A 16,712-nucleotide genomic window follows, 5' to 3' on the forward strand; every position below is an offset into this window, starting at 1 on the left:
CAGAAGGAGCTGTGTGATGGTAATCTGTCAAGGATAGGTCCTGGGGCCCATGCCGATCCCCAACCCCAGTCATAGGCTCAGCTGAGACTAGAGGAGGAAGGGGTGCTCTCCTCCCTCTACCCCCAGCAGGGGCACTTCCAGGGCCTGAGCAAGGCCTGGGCGGGAGAGTCCCCTACCTTTCCATATACCTTAAGGCAACAAGCTCCCTCCCAGCATGCACTCCCCAGAGTGACACGGAGCCTGGCATGCCTGGTCCCTGGCTTGGAGAAGCATGAGTGGTGATTCCTGCCCTGTAAGGGGCTGGGTAGTGGCTCCAGTCATGGATCACAAATGCTAGAGGAGGCCAGCATCAGGCAAGGCTGCCTAAGCCAGACTAGGGCGGGCTTCCTGGAGGACGTGGGACACCTGAGCAGAGTCCTGAGGCAGAGGCAGTGATGGTTAGAGGAGAAATGAGTTAATCACAGTAGCCAGGCATGGTTGTAAGACAGTACAAGGATTAACTCTTTTTAATGTCACCACAATCCCTAGGGAAGGGGTGGTTACCATCTTTCCTAGTTGACAGAAAAGGAAACTGACGTACGAGGAGGTTAGAATCAGCTGTTGGGTCAACTGCATAAGCTTCTGGAGCTGGGTGCCCTGCAGGAGCAGGAAGCCAGCACACCCACACCCGTGCTGGCTGAGACAAGCCTGGGCCAGCCATCCAGCTGGTGCCCTTGTGAGGCTCAAAGAGAACGACTCTGGGAAGCAGATGGGGTGGTCTGGCTTCACCATTCAGAAGCCAGGTGCAGCCTGCCCGACTTGAGCCTGAGCTCCGCCTTGCTGGCGATCTACTTCTCTGAGCCTCAGGTGCTCCTCTGTAAATGGGCACCCTGCCAGGCCTGACCTCACTGGATTCCTGGGGGGATTCGACAACTCCCTCCATGGCCAGGGCTGGCTCACTGGACTGCTCATAGAGAGAAGCTGTTAAGAGAGATGGAGACCTCTTGCTCACTCCAGAGGCCCGGACAGGCAGCACTCACACACAGCAGGTCCACCAGGCGAGCCCCACATGGTGGAGTCTGTCGGCAGCTTGATGGGGTGGACGGCAGGTGGGTGGAGGGCTAGGGAGGCCTCTTGGACCTCAGGTTAGACAGCCTGAGGCCAGCTCCTCCCTGCATGAGGGGTGCCAAGGGGTGGGCACCTGGCACCCACAAAACGAGGGGCAGGAAGTGATTGGCCTAGGATCAGCAGGGGCCACTGGGAAAGATGGGCAGGGGGCCAACTCTCTCAAGTGTCAGAGTCCTTTTTATTTGTTTCTTGTTGCTGCTCATAGTAAAAATTTGGGTAAAGTGTGTGTGTGTGTGTAAGGCTCAGGGACTGTAGGAGATAGGATGTATGTGCAGGCACTGCCTGTGAAGATGGAGCAGGTGGGCAAACGCTTCTTTGTATGGGGTATGGGGGCCCAGAGGAGTCCTCCGGAGGGCCAGGGACAGTGGGATGTGTCTGGGGCTTGAATCAGCCTGAGCCAGATGCAACCTTATTCAGCTCAGCTCTGGTGCCCCAGAGGCCCCCACAGGGACAGTGGCCAAGCCCCACCCATGACTCAGCCAGGTCTCACCTGTCAGTGTTGGAACCTGAGCACCCAGGCCCACAGCCCACGGTGTGGCCAAGGACAGTCCTCACGTGAGGCCTCTCCATCCTTGGCCTCTTTGTTTGTTGCACTCTCTGGGCACCTGTCTCCTATTCCCATCACCGTGTGGCTCTGGGCAGGGACTTCAGTGTTCCCATCGGGAGAAAAGTCCAGCCCACCGGCTACCCACCTGCCTGAGGGCGGGGGAGGTCCTCAGGGACAGGCACTGCTGCTCAGGAGGGGCCAAGGGCACTCACCTGGACAGACTAGGTTGTCCCACTCCCCACCCGGCCCACCTGGGTTAGATCCTTCAGGGCCCCGTCCTTGTCCCTTTTGACAACACTTTCTTCTCCTGGGCCTTCCCCTTCCACCCTCTCCCATCCATACCTCAGGGAGAGTAGAAGGATGGCCCCCGCCCCACTCAGACCTGGCCAATGAGCCTGGAAGCCAGAGGGATGGTGGGAGGCTCTGAGGTGCAGTTTTCTGTCTCTGTCTCCCCCAATCCCACCCCACCTCTTCCTGCCCCATCAGGGCCCTCCATTTCCCATACCTCTTTGACCAGACCAGCAGCTCTCTAAAAGCAGCAGCAACAAGTCAGGCTCACCTCTGGGTCCTTAACAGGCCTGGACAGGCTGGCATGCTGTTGGCATGCAGTGACTACTTGATGGCCAGCTGGCTGGGTACATGGTGGCCTGGGAATCTGTCTCCCCAGCTGGTCTGGGGCTTCTAGGATCTCAGGGGCCGAGTCTACCTTGCCCGGCGCCCCCTTACCTGGGGCAGTGGAGCTGCTCGACAAGTATTTGTGGAACTAATAGAGGAGATACTGAGGGCTGAGATTTATTGAGTGCTTACTGTGTGCCATCCACTGTGCCAGCACTTGGCACCTTTTAATTCAGTGAGTCCTGAAGAGGGATTCTGCTGGGGGAGTGGAGCAGACCTCTAAGCTGGCCCCTCCGTGTATGTGTGTGTGTTTAGAGGTAGATAAAATGGCAACCCACTCCAGTGTTCTTGCCTGGAGAATCCCAGGGATGGGGGAGCCTGGTGGGCTGCCGTCTATGGGGTCGCACAGAGTCAGACACGACCGAAGCGACTTAGCAGCAGCAGCAGCAGTACCTTCCTGCTAGAGAAGACCAGTCACTTGTGTTACTTGTGCAGTGACTCACATAGGCGGCATACATACTGTGAAAACCCCCTCCTCAGGGAAAGTCATCCACAGCTTCCTGGACCCTGCCTGTTGGAGCTCTTCTTCAGGGATGGGGCTGAGGAGGGAGTCCATGCTGGCCCCCTACTTGGAGCCGACCCTGGATGGGGTGACAGGTCTAGAGACCTCAGCAAGTGTAGTGAAGGCAATCAGGATGAAGGGCCCCTCAGGTTTCCTGGGCAGGAAGTTTTTCTCTGATGCTACTTGAAGGGAAAGGGCCAGGCAGGACCCGTGAGCGTGGAGTCAGCACCGTCTTTTGGCACATGTGTATACATATGATTCATGCTCCCAAGTCTCGGGATTTGTGTGTGTCTGTGTCTTTGTGTAGGCCCATGTGAGCAGAGATGTGGCTACCCTCCATGGAGCCACCCCTCCCCATGACAGTAGTGGAGGGGGTGACCCTGTGGTTGTCACCGAGGGGCCTGGAGCTCTCCTGCAGCAGCCCTCCCAGCTCAGCCCTGTGCCGTGGGGAGGGAGGTACACTCTTCCTTTGCCTGGACCCACTGCCTCAAAATCCTCTTGCTGGCCTTGCCTCTGCCCTCTGCCGCCAGTGCCCACCAGCAAAAAGAGGTGCCTCTTGGAATAGCTGGTGGGGGGCAGAGCTGCCCAGTAGTGAGTAGCATGCCCACCCTGGGTAATCTGCTCAACTGGAGGCCCCGGCTTTTGGAGGCCTACAGGCCAGGGTTAAATATTAGTTCTGTGTCTTTCCATGAGCCTCAGTTTCTCCATCTGTAGAATAGGGTGACAACCACCTGGGTTATTGGAGATCTTGATGGGGGTCAGGTTTACACAGTAGATGCCCACTCACTGGGATCTGCAATGATCGTGAAAATAATCATTATTATTACAAACCTAAGGGTCTGAATCTAAGGAAGAGCCCTAAGGTGTGGGTTGGCAAGATGGCTAGGACCATAGTGCCCCCCGAGTCTGCAGAGGGAGGAATGCCCAAGATGGGGCCATGGTGTAGGATTGGCCTAGGGCTGTGAGGATGCTCTAGTGAGGGGGATGGAGTGTGGCTGGGTGGCTGGGGGCTGCTCCCAGCCCAGAGCCCTCTGCATGCTCCTGCACGTGTGGAGCCCTGTGGGCCTGCAGGGTCCCCTGCAGGGGACGGGGCAGTGAGCACCTGCCCAAGGGACTGCATCTGTTCGTCCACAGCTGGCGTCTCATCCCAGAGCTCTTGCTGATGCTGACAGGGTGTCGGTCTCCTTCCCTGCTGTGGCTAAGCATGCCCGGGGATATTGCCCTCCTGCCATGGGATATTGGCTCTGGTCACCTTTGAAGCGCCTCTTCTGGGAGCAAGGGCCCAGCTGGCTGTTTCAGGTTGGCTTCCAGGAGCAGATGGAGTCCTCAGATGGAGCCTCGTCCTCTCAAGGCCTAAGGCTGCCCTGTCCAGCCAGGCTGACAGGGCTGCCCTCCTAGTGCTTGTCTGCTTTCTGCTGCCGCAGGGCCTGCAGGAAAACCCCTTTCACCTGGTCCAGGGTCTCATGGTACATTCGGAAGTCCTCCTCCTTTCCCTGCAGGGCGTTGCCTAGGGCAGCCTTCAGCATTTCATTCTCCTCCACCTGGATGGCCAGCCTGGACCACACAGAGAGAGGGCTCAGCATGACTGAGCTGGCACGTGTGAGCACGTGTGCATGTTTGCGAAGGGCCCTGGGGCTGCCGGCATAGCTGCTCTTCACACTCAGGGTACTCTCTGACCAGTCCCCTCCTCTCAGGGACCCTCGGGGAATAATACCATCTGGGATTCCTCTCTGGGCCCACTCACAGCTGCTGGGCCTAGTGTCTGGTAGTTCTCCAAAATGTTGACTGCCTCAAGGCATGAGTACTAATTTATAGAGGTTCCCCTTTCTTCCTTTCCCACCACTGCATTTGACCTTAAAAAGTTTAAGTGAATGAGCAAAGTGGGTTCAGTAACCCACACATGATAAAGCTTTTCTTGGGACCATGAGATCTTTAGTCATGGTTGGGTCTCTCTGCCCCCTGATGGCCGGCCACTGAATGGCAGGCTTAGAACCCAGGACCCTGCGGGACCAGCCTTCTGGGCAAATAGAAGTCACGAGGGGAGCGATGTGATCCCTCTGCCTGTCAGGGCACCTCCACCCATGCAACATCACCCTTTTCAGAAAATGGGGCAGGGAGCACCTGGTGGTCAGCTCCTCCATCTGGGATTCCATGGGCACACTGGAGAGCTGGGCGGAAGATGGGTCCTTCCTCTCACTTTCGCTCGGGTGGTGCCTGGTGTTAGAGGCAGGCAGACCTGTGGGGCAGCAGTGGCTACTTTTTGTGATCCGGCCATGGCTCTGTGTTAGCACTTCCCCCTGCCCAACCCCGAACTGTCCACTTCCTGCTTTTCCACTTTGTGAAACAATATACCTCCTTCAGGGTATAGGCTGCCTCCCTCCAGGCCCTGCTTTGTACTGAGATGGCTCCTCTTGTTAATGTTTCCATATTTGCATTTTACAAGTTTCTGGAAGTCAGCTGGGCCTGAGGTCTGGCCTGCAGGCTGGGTCTGAGTCTAGGTCATCGGACCTGATGCTCTCTTACCATTGGCCCTCACCTCCAGCTCTATCCTTACGTATAGGGGATCCAGGGTGGCTGAGTCCAGGGGACAAAGAGTGCTCAGAAAAAGAAATCAGAGCCCACCCAGTGGGGAACTCCAGTACTATCACAGCATCAGAAAACCTCTGTGCTGAATAAGACCTCAGGGGCGGCCTGGTGCAGGGTAAGTCACCTGACATCAGCAGCCCTGGCTTTTACCTCCTGCTGTGTGGCCCCAGGTAAACCGTCAACTTCTCTGAGCTGGTCTCCTCACCTGTTTCATGAGGAGAACAGTTCTTGCCTCCAGAGCTCTGTGAGGCCACAGTGGATGCACGTCTGGCCCTCAAGGCCTGTGTGATGGAACCACCACCTCAGCACTTCATGACTTCCCTACCTCACTTCATATTCCCCTCCCCATGCTCCAGTCTCACTCACTGCCTCCAAGCCCCCAGCCATGTACCCACCTCAGGGCCTTTGCACTTGTTCTTCCCGCTGGTATCTATGCCACATCCCCACCCCCTTCTGCTGTCTTTGCTCAGATGTCAGCTCATCAGTTAGGGTGACTGCTCCACAGAAATCAGCTGCTCTCCGTACCTCCTGTCCCCTTCCTCTTCTATGAGCCACAGCACCTGCCTCTATCTGACCTACCATCCTTTGCTGGTTTGTTTATGGTTCTCTTCCCCACTGGCATGGAACTGCCACAAGGGACCTCATTTCACAATCAGGCTTCCTATTGTATAGGTGCAGGGGTGTGCTGTGCCCCCCAGAGGGGTGCTGCATTTCCCAGGTCACAAGCAGCATGCACAGAAGCCACGTGGTCACTTTCTCTCCAGGCAGTTGCCCCTTCCTTGTCCAGGCAGTGCCAGAGTAGTTTTTCTTACTGTGGCTTAGCCCTCCCTAGTTGGAGGCTCAGCCAAGGAGGTAAGTCCAAGGTCTGGAGACACTGTATCCCTGAGGAACCTGTTCTGAGAGCTCAGCAGAGCTAAGCCCTGTACTCCTTCCCCAGCCTGTACTCTCAGCAGCTCCTGGAAGGCCCATGGAGTCTTGGCTCTGCTGGAGGGAAAAGGGCTTTACTCCTTCTCCGTGCCCTACTTCTGGCACATCCTACAGTGTTCTGATCTCACCTGCCCTGGGAGAAAAGATCTAAGTGTCCTTGGCTGGGGGAGGGGTACTGGGGTGTTGAGAGGCAGGGAAGTGGGGACAACCGTCCACGCCAGAACCCAGAGGGGTTGGGATAGAGCTATCAGAGAGAGGCAGACCCATCATCTCCTCACTGAAGATTCTCCCTCCCCAGAAATGGCTTCTGGCTCTGGCATCTCGCACCCCCACTGCCCCCACGAGATGCTGCCACTTGCGGTCCAGAGACTGTACCTTAAGAACCACTGTGTTAGAGCCATAGAACTGAACTTTTAGTTTAGGACACCTAAACTGCCCTCTGCAGCTGGTGTGGTCATGTGACTAGGATCTGGCCAATGGGATGAAAGCAGAAGTGACTTGTGGAACCTTAGGGTCCTGCCCTTGGAAGCTAAGGGGCTCAGGACAGAGGGTAGAGCCAGGCAGTAGCCCCTCCACCAGGGTGGAGCTCAGCCTGCCTCTGCTGCTGTGTGTGCTCTCCCCCAGCCCCCAGTCAGAACCAGGAGCCCCAGAGCACCGTCAGCCCACATGGCCCTGGGCCGGCCCCACCCCCAGCCCTACCTGTTTTGCTCCTGGGGGCTGCTCTCTGAGAGGCTGACATCCTGCCCGGCTCCAGGCGCATCTTCTCCAGGTGCTGCTCCAGCACCACGGCGCGATGCCGCTCTTCCTGCAGCCTCCTCTCTGACTCCAGAAGCTTGCTGTTCCTCTCCTCCACCCTGGTGATGAGAGAACAGGGGCCACCATACTCCCTGGCACCTGCTCAGACTCTCAGAGAGCTGGGCACGTCTTACACCAGTGGGCACAGGCTCCGTTCTTCCTTATTTTTATTGCAGTAACATAGATATGTGCATTTAAAAACCATATAGTTCTCTCTAAGCCTTAAAATGAAAAAAAAAAAAATGCAGCCTCTTCCCACCCCTACTCACTCCCAATTCCTGCTCTCTAGAAGCAACCACTTATACCGCTTTTAGCTGTTCCTTTCACTACTGCCATATTTCTACAGATGCTTATGCTGCTATTTTTTAAGGCTTAAATATAATCTTATGAGTATATCTTATGCAACATGAGATTTTAGTTTTATTTTGGTACTTTCTCCTCACCAAACAGAATCACCTCACCACTTCCCAATGTAGTTATATTACCCTTATTGGGGGCTGAATGAATGTTAGGTAGCGTATTTGTTTTCTATTGCTGCTGTAACAAATTACCACAGACTTAGCTTAAAACAATGCAGATTTATCACCCCATGGTTCTGTAAGTCAGAAGTTTAGCAGGTCCTGTTGGTTTCTCTGCTCCAGGTTTTATAAGCCAAAATCAAGGTGTTGGCTGAACTGGGCTCTTACCTGGAGTTTCTAGGAGAGAATCTGCTTCTAGGCTTGTCCACGTTGTTGGAAGGCTTCAGTTCCAGTTGAAGGACTAAAATCCCTGTTTCCTGTTGGTTTGTTGGCTGGGTGACTTTCAACTTTTAGAGACTACTGGGCCCTCTCCATCTGCAAAGCCAGCCGGGTACCCTTTTCATACTGTCTCTGACTTTTTCTGTAGCACCTCTCTGACTGACCCCAGATGGAGAAATTTCTCTGCTTTTAAGGGTTCAAGTGATTAGATTGGGTAATCCAGGATAATCTCCCTGTTTCAGGGTCCATGATGATTATTACATCTGCAAAGTCTCTTTTGCCATATAACATAAAGTATTCACAGGCACAAGAGTGGGGATGGAAGGACACAGGGAACAAAATCCTGTCTACCACAGGGGGTTACATTAGGACACTCAAGAGGCAGTATACTCATGATTACTTTTTTTTTTTTGGCCATGTCACACAGCATGTGGGATCTTAGTTCCCCAACCACAGATTGAACCGGGGCCCTCTGCAGTGGAAGCGCTCCAAGTCCCGACCACTAGACTACCGAAGAATTCTGGACATTTTCTTTCTTATTTGCTTGTTTTGCTTGGGGTTAGTGATTGCTTTCTGTTTGTTATTATGATTATTTATTATTTTCTATATACTTGTCATGAATTTATGGGCCTTCAAGTCCTTGTTATTTGGTTATTTCACCAAAGGATCTGATTATTTTCTCACTGAGTTTGAGGCTATGGTCCTTCTTATGGTGACGTGTGGCATTTCAGACTTTTGTGATACCAAAGGACTCTTTGAGGTTTCACCCCAGCAAAGGATCACATACACACATAGACCCATGCAAATCAGAGTGGGAACCTGGAGATGTAAGAACAGTGATGGAGGAAGCGTTCTTCCCACCATCCCACCTTCCCGGTGTTCTTCTTCCCTTCCTTCAAGAAGGAGCAGAATGCTAACAATTTTGAACAGAATACAACTACCAACACAGAACTGTATGCCAACACAGTATACAGCTACTAACACAACCTGTTAGTGTTGCGTTAGTTCCTTGAAACTAACAATGTTAGTTTCAATGTTCCTTGTTACTTTGAATGTTCCTTGAAACTGTATTTGCTAAAGCAAATGACTAACACAACCTAAAGGTGCATCAACAGGGGAAAGACCAAAGGTAACATATTCACACCATGGGATATGGTAGAATATGATGGAGTTGTGCTGCTCAACACAGTGGCTGCAGCCTCGTGTCCACATGTAGCCATTCAAATAAAAAGTCATGAAAATAAAATGTAAAATTCAGTTCCCAGAAGGTCTGGGTATCAGCTGAGAGAGAATCACACACGTGTGACTCTGAGAGTGTCTTTTGAATGTTGTACCCTAGGTCTCTTGCCTGCCCCACCCTCACCCCAGCCCTGCATGGAGAGGCCCTGGAAGATAAGGCGCTACATGGAGAGAGAGGCGACGTACACAACAGAGGCGCCCCTACCGAGCTAGCTGAATGGAGCATGTGCGTGATCCCGCTGGCATCATGTGAAGCAGGATTACCTAGGCTGCCCACAGAAGGGTAAGAAAAAATCAGTCATATTTGAGGCCACTAGGTCTGGGACGGTTTGTTAGGCAGCAGTAGATAACCGAGTCAGCTTGCTTCACACCGCACTGCCCCAGACTCAGGTGCAGCTCAAAGAAAATGGCAAAGAAAGCCATAACCGAGTATGTTTCTTCCCTTGGGTAGGCTGGAGGCTTGTGCTAGCCATTATATTTCAGTGACAGAAAAAGAATTTATGTTACTTTTTCTTATTTGCTTGAGCATGTCTGAAATTCCTACCCTCTCTGTGTACATACTACTGAAAAGAAAATAAAGCTGATTACCCCTCACTGCTTAGGCAGTTGCCATCCCAGCACCTCAGCTCCTTTGGTGACTTACTCCATCTTTTCCTTTGGCAGTTTGCCCCTCCTCCACTTAATTTAATTTTTTTTTTTTTTTTTGGCTGCAGTGTGTGGCATGCAGGATCTTAGTTCCCTCACCAGGGATCAAACCCATGCCCCCTGCAGTGGAAACATGGAGCTTTAACCACTGGGCCACCAGGAAAGTCCCAGCGTTCCTCCATTATGTGAGCACCTGGAGGTCCTTCCAGTAAGGGTGTCTGGCCTTTGTCCAGGGTTGACATGTGAGCCACCCAGGCCAGCTAGACCTTCTCTCCCAGGACCCACTGGCATAAGAACTGAAATCCACTGGGCACCATTCTCATGGCCCAGGAGAGACTACTCCAGGGTTCCTGCTACCAATATCCCTGGACCTTCTTGGGCTCCTCTTCTGCCCTGCACATTGGAGACGGCCAGCACTTTCCCACTCTCCTTTCCCTTGAAGGAAAGAGAAGCCAGAATTGGTTTCTGTTGTCACCAAAGAGCCCTAACTGACATGTGACATGGCCTGTTCAGGGAGATAATCAGCGGTATCCTTTATATTTTTCAGTGTGGATGTCACATGGTTGGGCCATGTGTTGGCCTGGGCAGCCACAGTTCTTGCCAAAAGTATCACTTGAGAGAGGAACACTGGTTTATCCAAATAGAAATCTGTCAACAACCCCTTAGAGGAAACCAAACCCCCGGTCCACTGCCTCAGGCCACACGCTTCCCTCCCCCAACCAGGAAAGCCCCAGCTCCCATCTCTCGGTGACCCTTTTCCTCTTTGTTATTTCAGGCCTCAGTCTCGCCTGGAACTTCTTCCCACCGCAGCCCGCAGAGACACGGAGTGCAGTGCTGTGCTCATCCTAGATCTTTCTTACTGGTGAGTTGACTTGACTGATTTACCTACTTCAGAGTCCCTTCCTTGAGACTCCCACCTCACGGCCACGGCAGAACACAAGTGTGATGACGGGGCCCCGAGACTGAGGGGCACTCGGGGGGCACATGAGATGTGGCCGGGAAGGCCTGGGACCAACACGGTGGGAACCAAGCTCACCAGTGCGGTGGACCCAGGCACGGACACGGCCTGGCCTCTGTCCAAGAGGGATGCCCCTGGGTCAGGCTGCCTACCACCAGCCCGCCTGGGCCCACGAGAGTGTGTCCCTGGCTCCAGGCGTTACCGTTTCTGTAGGACGGTGACAAACTCCGTGAGCCGGTCGCGCTCCACCTCGGCAGCCTGCCAGAGGGCCTTGAACTCCGTCACCTGTGTCTGCCAGCCTTTTTGTTCAGGGGAGTCCAAGAACCTGGGGACCAGGGTTGGGGGCAGAGGTCAGTTAAGGGTTACCTGAAGAGATGCTTATCCGTGTGAGGGTGGGAGGGACTGGAAGGACATTCACGGGTCCTCAAAGGGAACCAGAGAGAAGGAAGACAGTCCAGTCCCTTCTGGCCTCTTCCGCTGGCTTCTTCTCAGGCCTCCATTCCTGGCTCTGCTGAAATCTCTCGACCTCACTTAGCTGGCTCCAAAGCCATTCCCCACCAGGACTAGAGTTTCATCAGTACCTCTGTCCACCCAGTCCCTGTAGGGGCCTGGAATCAGTATGGTTGCCTTGGAAGCTGACTCTTGGGCACCTGGTGGTCCTACCCTGGGAACCCGTGAGGTGTGGGACCTGGCCGCCCTTTTCAGTGCAAGCTGGGCCCAGCCCCTCCTGTCTCCCCGTCAGCCTGTCCTGGCCCTCCTGTATTTCCTGGCATGACCCTCAGCCCAGTCCTCTTTCCTGGGCCCTGGACTCCTGCTTTGTAATTTAGTCAGTTTTCTCCAGCCCTGATCCAGCCCATCTCTGGTTCCCTTCTTACCACTGGGCCTTACCTGCTGGCTGGGGTTGGGACCAAAGGGGAGCTCTGCACACCCCCACCCCCGGAGTGCTTGTACAGTGCCAAGCTGCTCTCTCCTTTGCCCTCACCCTTCCTAGGGAGACCCTGGTGAAGCTGACTTGCTCTTCCAGAACCCCAGGACCTGAGGAGGGCTGGGCTGGGGCCAGGAGCCCAGAAGCTGACTGGCTCCCCCATGGGTTCTGAGGACCGCAGGCTCCCCTCTGTTCTGGTTCCTAAGTATACTCTAAGGCTTTGCCGCTCCATGTGGTCTCTGAATCATCGAGCTTGCTGGAAATGCAGGATCCCATTTCCTGCAGGATCCTACCTGCAGAGTCAGAACCTGCTCTAACCTGGCAGATCCTCAGCTGATTCGTGTGCACAGTGAGTTAGGAAAACCTACTCTAGTCGCCTCTGTGATCTCACATGTTGGGGGAAGGTGTTATCCCCTCACTCCACCTGCCTCCCAGGCACCGCATCTGAGCCAGCACGCTAGCCCTGACAGACACGCTCTCTGGGATCACTCCTACTTGCTGAACATCTGTCTTGTCCCTGATGGGAGGGAACTGTGAGCTCCGTGAAGGCAGGACTCACATGTGGTTGGCTTTGGTAAATATGTGTCTTGTGGAAGACACAAGCTTAAGAACCAGCAGTCTGGCCAGCCCGGGGCACATTGGCTTCTGCAGCCCTTTAGAGTGCAGAGGTCATGGCTGCATAAGCCTGGCAGGGACCTTGGGGTCATCTTGTCTATCCTCCTGCTCTCACTACTGTGATAACCGCCTCAGAGCGACAGAGCCTCTGTTCTCCCTGTGCTGTGAGGAGAGTGTGACAGGGGCCCTTGAGGCTCTGAGTCAGACCCCTCTCCCCCATGCCCTTGTGACCCCAGGCTGATGGAGGGGGCATCTGCAGGGCTGCCCTCAGCCCATGGTGCCTGTGCCACCAGATGTCAAGCCAGAAGCACCACCCCCAGACACTTCCTGGGGGACAGCCCCCAGGATTTGCCGACAGCCACACAGCAAGGTGAGCGTGAGACAGAGGCCCTTGAGAGGCCTCAAGCAGAACCTGAGCTGACCTGCCCAAGGAGTGGGGGCAGGAGCTGACAGCAGGAGCACGGCTCCAGTGGACAGTACACAGGACAAGTGAGGAAGGACAAAGCAGCCCTTTGTCTGTGAGCTGGCAGGAAGGACAAAGGGCCCATTGGAGTGCTATGGCTTGATTCTATCAACAAAGAGCGGGCCAGAGAGCTGAGGGGATATCAGTGGCTTCAAGTGGGAACCGTGTGATGTGAAATTCTCCCCCCTAGAGACGGACTCTCAATGGGCAAGAGGAGGCAAGGGAAGGTTCTGGGCCCTAGGCCCTGGAAGTTTCCTGGTGTGAACTCTGTAGCAGAAGGAACACTAGGCCAGGACTCCTATTGTGAAGCCACTTGCCCTTTCACCTTAGATAAGGCCCTGGACCTCCCTGACCCTCTATGTCCCTATGGAAACTGGGATGAGTCCCCAGACGTGGCCTGGCCTCAGTTTCCCATCCTTGTAATGGGATGGTAACACTGGCTAAGTAATCAAGGATGGGAAGTCCTGTGAAGGCATGGTGCTGAGAGGGCTGGGTTCCTACCTGGGTGAGGCCCCATGAGGACTGGGCAGCGAAGGCCATGTGAGAGAAGATTCCACCAGTGTGTGGCCCAGGCTGGTCACGGAGCTGTGCAAAGACAGAATGGGCTCATCACCACGGGCAGGCAGGCTGGGCCCAGCTGTGAGGGGAGCAGGGGCCAGCAGGGACCTGGGAGTGGAGGAGGGGGCAGTGCTGGCCCCTAGAGCCACCCTGTGGATTTGCCGCCCTCCTTTCCAGAACTCTAGCTTGCTTAAAAACAAGACAGAGCCAGGGGACATCAGAGCCTCCAAGGGTCCAACACGGGTCTGTTTGAGAATCCTAGAAGCGGGTGAGAATTGAGGCCAGCTGGGAACCAATTTTACAGACAGCTGCAGCCAAACGCTCTTGAAGTAATGGTATCTGGAACTCACTGGCCCCTTCATACAGATGCGAGGCTGACGGAAGGGGAGGCCCATGTATCAGAAAGACAACACCACAGACATTGTAAAATTGCATCCGGGGCTTCCCGCCCTTTCTTCTGAATAATGAAGATGCACTTCCCAACCCAGCGCCCCACCCCATTTTTTCTTACCGAGAAGATCCAAGCCTGCCAGCATGATCGCCCGCTGAGGCTGGGGGCTTGGTCAGGCCAGGGTCCTCAGGGAGCTTGGTGGAGGCCCGGCTGACCTCGGGCCCACTGGAGCCCTCGTCTACTCCTTTATTCCGAAGATACTGCAGGGAACAGACGTGGGTTCCATCATCAGGGCCTTGGCTCAGAGGCCTGGAGAAGGCAGGAGGGGGCCTTGGCTTGATTTCGGGGCTTTCAGGGGATATGAAAGAGGCTTCTTTTCAGGAGTGCAAAGCGAGGCCTGTTGGGTGAAGGCACTGCTTGCATGATAATAACAGCTCATAATGCCTCTCTTCAGAAAGGGAGCTTCACAGCCAGAGGAGGGTGACCAGGCCAGGAAGCTGTTCCACATTCAGGTCCCAAGGGGAGGTGAGGGGGCAGGTCCACCTCTCCGGGTAGCCCCACCCACACGGGGATGAACACCAGGTGTGACTTCAGGCCTTTTTCAACTAGAGATGTGAAGACCTTCCAAACACCTGAAGCCAAGAGCAAGGGTTGGCAGCCTGGCCAGGAGGCTAGGCTTCTCAGGCCCCTACCTTCCCCCATCCCTCCCTCTTTCAGATGGCTGGTGGGGCCAGTGGAAGGAGGAACGTTTGAGGACCCCCAACGGGAGGTCTGGCCACCATCAACAGCAGGACAGTTGGTGTGAGCCCCGAACAACCTGGCACGTCCCCTAAGCCTGGCCACCCCGAGGAAACTTGCCATGTGTGCCCTTTTGTCTGGGGTAGTGCTCGGCCCCCAACTGCTCGGTGTGACCTCTGAGGTGAAGGTCAGTCTCTTTTCTGTGCCTGGAGCCAGGACAGCAGTGAGGTGGAGATACTGTGACCTCCAGGCCTCTGCTAAGGCAAAACATCCTTAGGAGCTCACGCGTTAGACAGGCATTTACTGAGCAGCTAACTACTGTGTGCTCGGTCCTGGGCCAGGCACTGAGGCACCACTGTCAGTGCCCCCTCAAGGAGAATTTGGGAGAGAAAACAGGAAAATGATCACACTGTGTGACAGAAGTTTGGCTTGGGGATGCACAGGAGTTAGGAGAGTACCCAGGAGGGGCTTATAATACAGACTGGGAGCCCCAGAGCTTCCTGGAGGATCTCTGGACTAGTAAGATGTCAAAGCTGAGGGGAGGGCAGGGAAGGTGTGTGCTTTGGGTATGTGCACAGGCCCAGAGTGGGGAGAAAGCGGGGCCATGGGGGAGCTCAGTGGCATCCACGTGGTCAGAGTGGTGGACGGTGGGCAGTGAAGAGAAGATGCAGGAGGGATGGCAGCAGGAGCCAGTCATCTGGTGCCCTGCAGACTGAACGAAGGAGTGTGCTTCCCTTCTGCTATCCTGCTGCCTGGAATGTGGATAAAAGTGCTGGCACTGTGGCCACCATCTTGGGTCATGAGGATGAAGGCCACAACTGGGGAGGAAGAGGGTAAGCTGGCAGGAGCCTGGACCCTTGGCCAGGTGAGGTTGAGGGTGATGGGGAGCCACAGACAGGTTTTACAAGGAGCAGGGAGACAATCAGATCTGTACTTCAGAGAGGAAAGGTGTGTGCAGCATGGGCTGGGGAGCCAGATGGAAGCAGGGAGCCGAAGCAGGGCCAGGTAGGAGATGGTGCAGGCCAAGGGAACACAGGTGGAGAGAAGAGGAAGTGGCTGAGGCTTCTCTGGGTAATGGGTGGACTTGCCCAACTTGGGAGCCAGCAGGCTGAGCCAGTGCCCCGCTCACCTGCACACTGAGCTGCCCAATCTCCAGCTCCAGCTGCTGCACCTTGGCCTCCCGCTCAGCCACCATGGCCCGCAGTTGGGCCACCAGGCTGCTGCTTCGCTGAGCCTCGCTGTTGAGCTGCTGGTCTAGGCGGTGCTGGGACACTCGCGTCTTCTCCTCTTGCAGACTCAGGCTGCCCAGAATCTCCTGGAGCTGTTTCAGCTGGTCCTGTGGGGCCGGGTGGGAGGGTGGGCGAGGGGAGCCACGACTCTCGATAGAGAAGGACAAGAGAAGACCAGCAACCCACCCCTTCCCTGCTCCTCGGGAACCTAACAGTGGGATGCTAGTGTTCCCTTGAGAAGGAAGAATACTTTGCCTGCCCTCAGCGGGTATTCAACCAGGTTTTCCTGTCCTCAGCTCCCTTCTCCTTGAGATCAGGGTTAAGAAGGACATCCAAAGGGCTTCCGGGAGCCCCATCCAAGGAGATTTTACGATCAGATAAGTCTGGTTTGAATTCAGTTGTGTGGCCTTGGATGACTTACCTAGCTGTGAAATTGGATTATGTGTTCCTAAGGGTTATCTTCGGAGAAGGCAATGGCACCCCACTCCAGTACTCTTGCCTAGAAAATCCCATGGATGGAGGAGCTTGGTAAGCTGCAGTCCATGGGGTCGCTAAGAGTTGGACACGACTGAGCTACTTCACTTTCACTTTTCACTTTCATGCATTGGAGAAGGAAATGGCAACCCACTCCAGTGTTCTTGCCTGGAGAATCCCAGGGATGGGGGAACCTGGTGGGCTGCCGTCTATGGGGTCGCACAGAGTCGGACATGACTGAATCGACTTAGCAGCAGCAGCAAGGGTTATCTTCCCTGGAAGAGGAAGTGGCAACCCATTCCAGTACTCTTGCCTGGGAAATCCCATGGACAAAGGAGCCTGGCAGGCTACCGTCCATGGGGTTGCAAAGAGTTGGACATGACTGGTGACTCACCATCATAAACCACACCCCAAGAGCTCAGAAGGGTGTGCTGTTGCTACCACACAGATGGGGATATGCACTGGCTCCCCTCAGTCATCCTTTCCATTTCTCCATGAAAAATAACCCAGGGTGTAACCGCATCTGCTCCCCACTACATCCTCTTCTTCCTCCTTTGGGGTCCACAGGCTCAGTGGCTCATGGCCGGCATCAACCTCTCAC

General features: G+C 54.8%; 2 protein-coding genes across 5 annotated transcripts in view; one reads left to right on the forward strand and one right to left on the reverse strand.

Moving 5' to 3' along the window:
* Window positions 1-483: 483 nt before the first annotated feature.
* The window catches only part of CCDC13 (coiled-coil domain containing 13), a 36,289-nt gene continuing 20,060 nt past the window's right edge, over window positions 484-16,712 (reverse strand). For 2 of the 4 annotated variants that reach the window (XM_005222521.5, XM_005222520.5), the window contains exons 10-16: window positions 15,538-15,744; window positions 13,791-13,930; window positions 13,223-13,306; window positions 10,921-11,043; window positions 7,044-7,198; window positions 4,953-5,067; window positions 484-4,385 (exon numbers count right to left, since the gene is read on the reverse strand). In XM_005222521.5, the coding sequence (XP_005222578.1) occupies window positions 4,226-4,385; window positions 4,953-5,067; window positions 7,044-7,198; window positions 10,921-11,043; window positions 13,223-13,306; window positions 13,791-13,930; window positions 15,538-15,744 (984 nt within the window). In that variant the 3' untranslated portion in view covers window positions 484-4,225. Of the gene's footprint in view, window positions 4,386-4,952; window positions 5,068-7,043; window positions 7,199-7,328; window positions 10,196-10,920; window positions 11,044-13,222; window positions 13,307-13,790; window positions 13,931-15,537; window positions 15,745-16,712 lie in introns of those variants that run through there. The other 2 variants (NM_001192144.1, XM_059879800.1) reach the window with 2 other exon arrangements.
* Window positions 10,526-16,712, forward strand: part of ACKR2 (atypical chemokine receptor 2) — an 87,310-nt gene continuing 81,123 nt past the window's right edge. Inside the window, exon 1 of the mRNA XM_059879611.1 lies at window positions 10,526-10,622. The gene's annotated coding sequence lies outside the window, so the exon portion shown is untranslated. The remainder of the gene's footprint in view (window positions 10,623-16,712) is intronic.

This window comes from Bos taurus, chromosome 22, assembly GCF_002263795.3.
Source record: "Bos taurus isolate L1 Dominette 01449 registration number 42190680 breed Hereford chromosome 22, ARS-UCD2.0, whole genome shotgun sequence".
Taxonomy (NCBI): Eukaryota; Metazoa; Chordata; class Mammalia; order Artiodactyla; family Bovidae; genus Bos; species Bos taurus.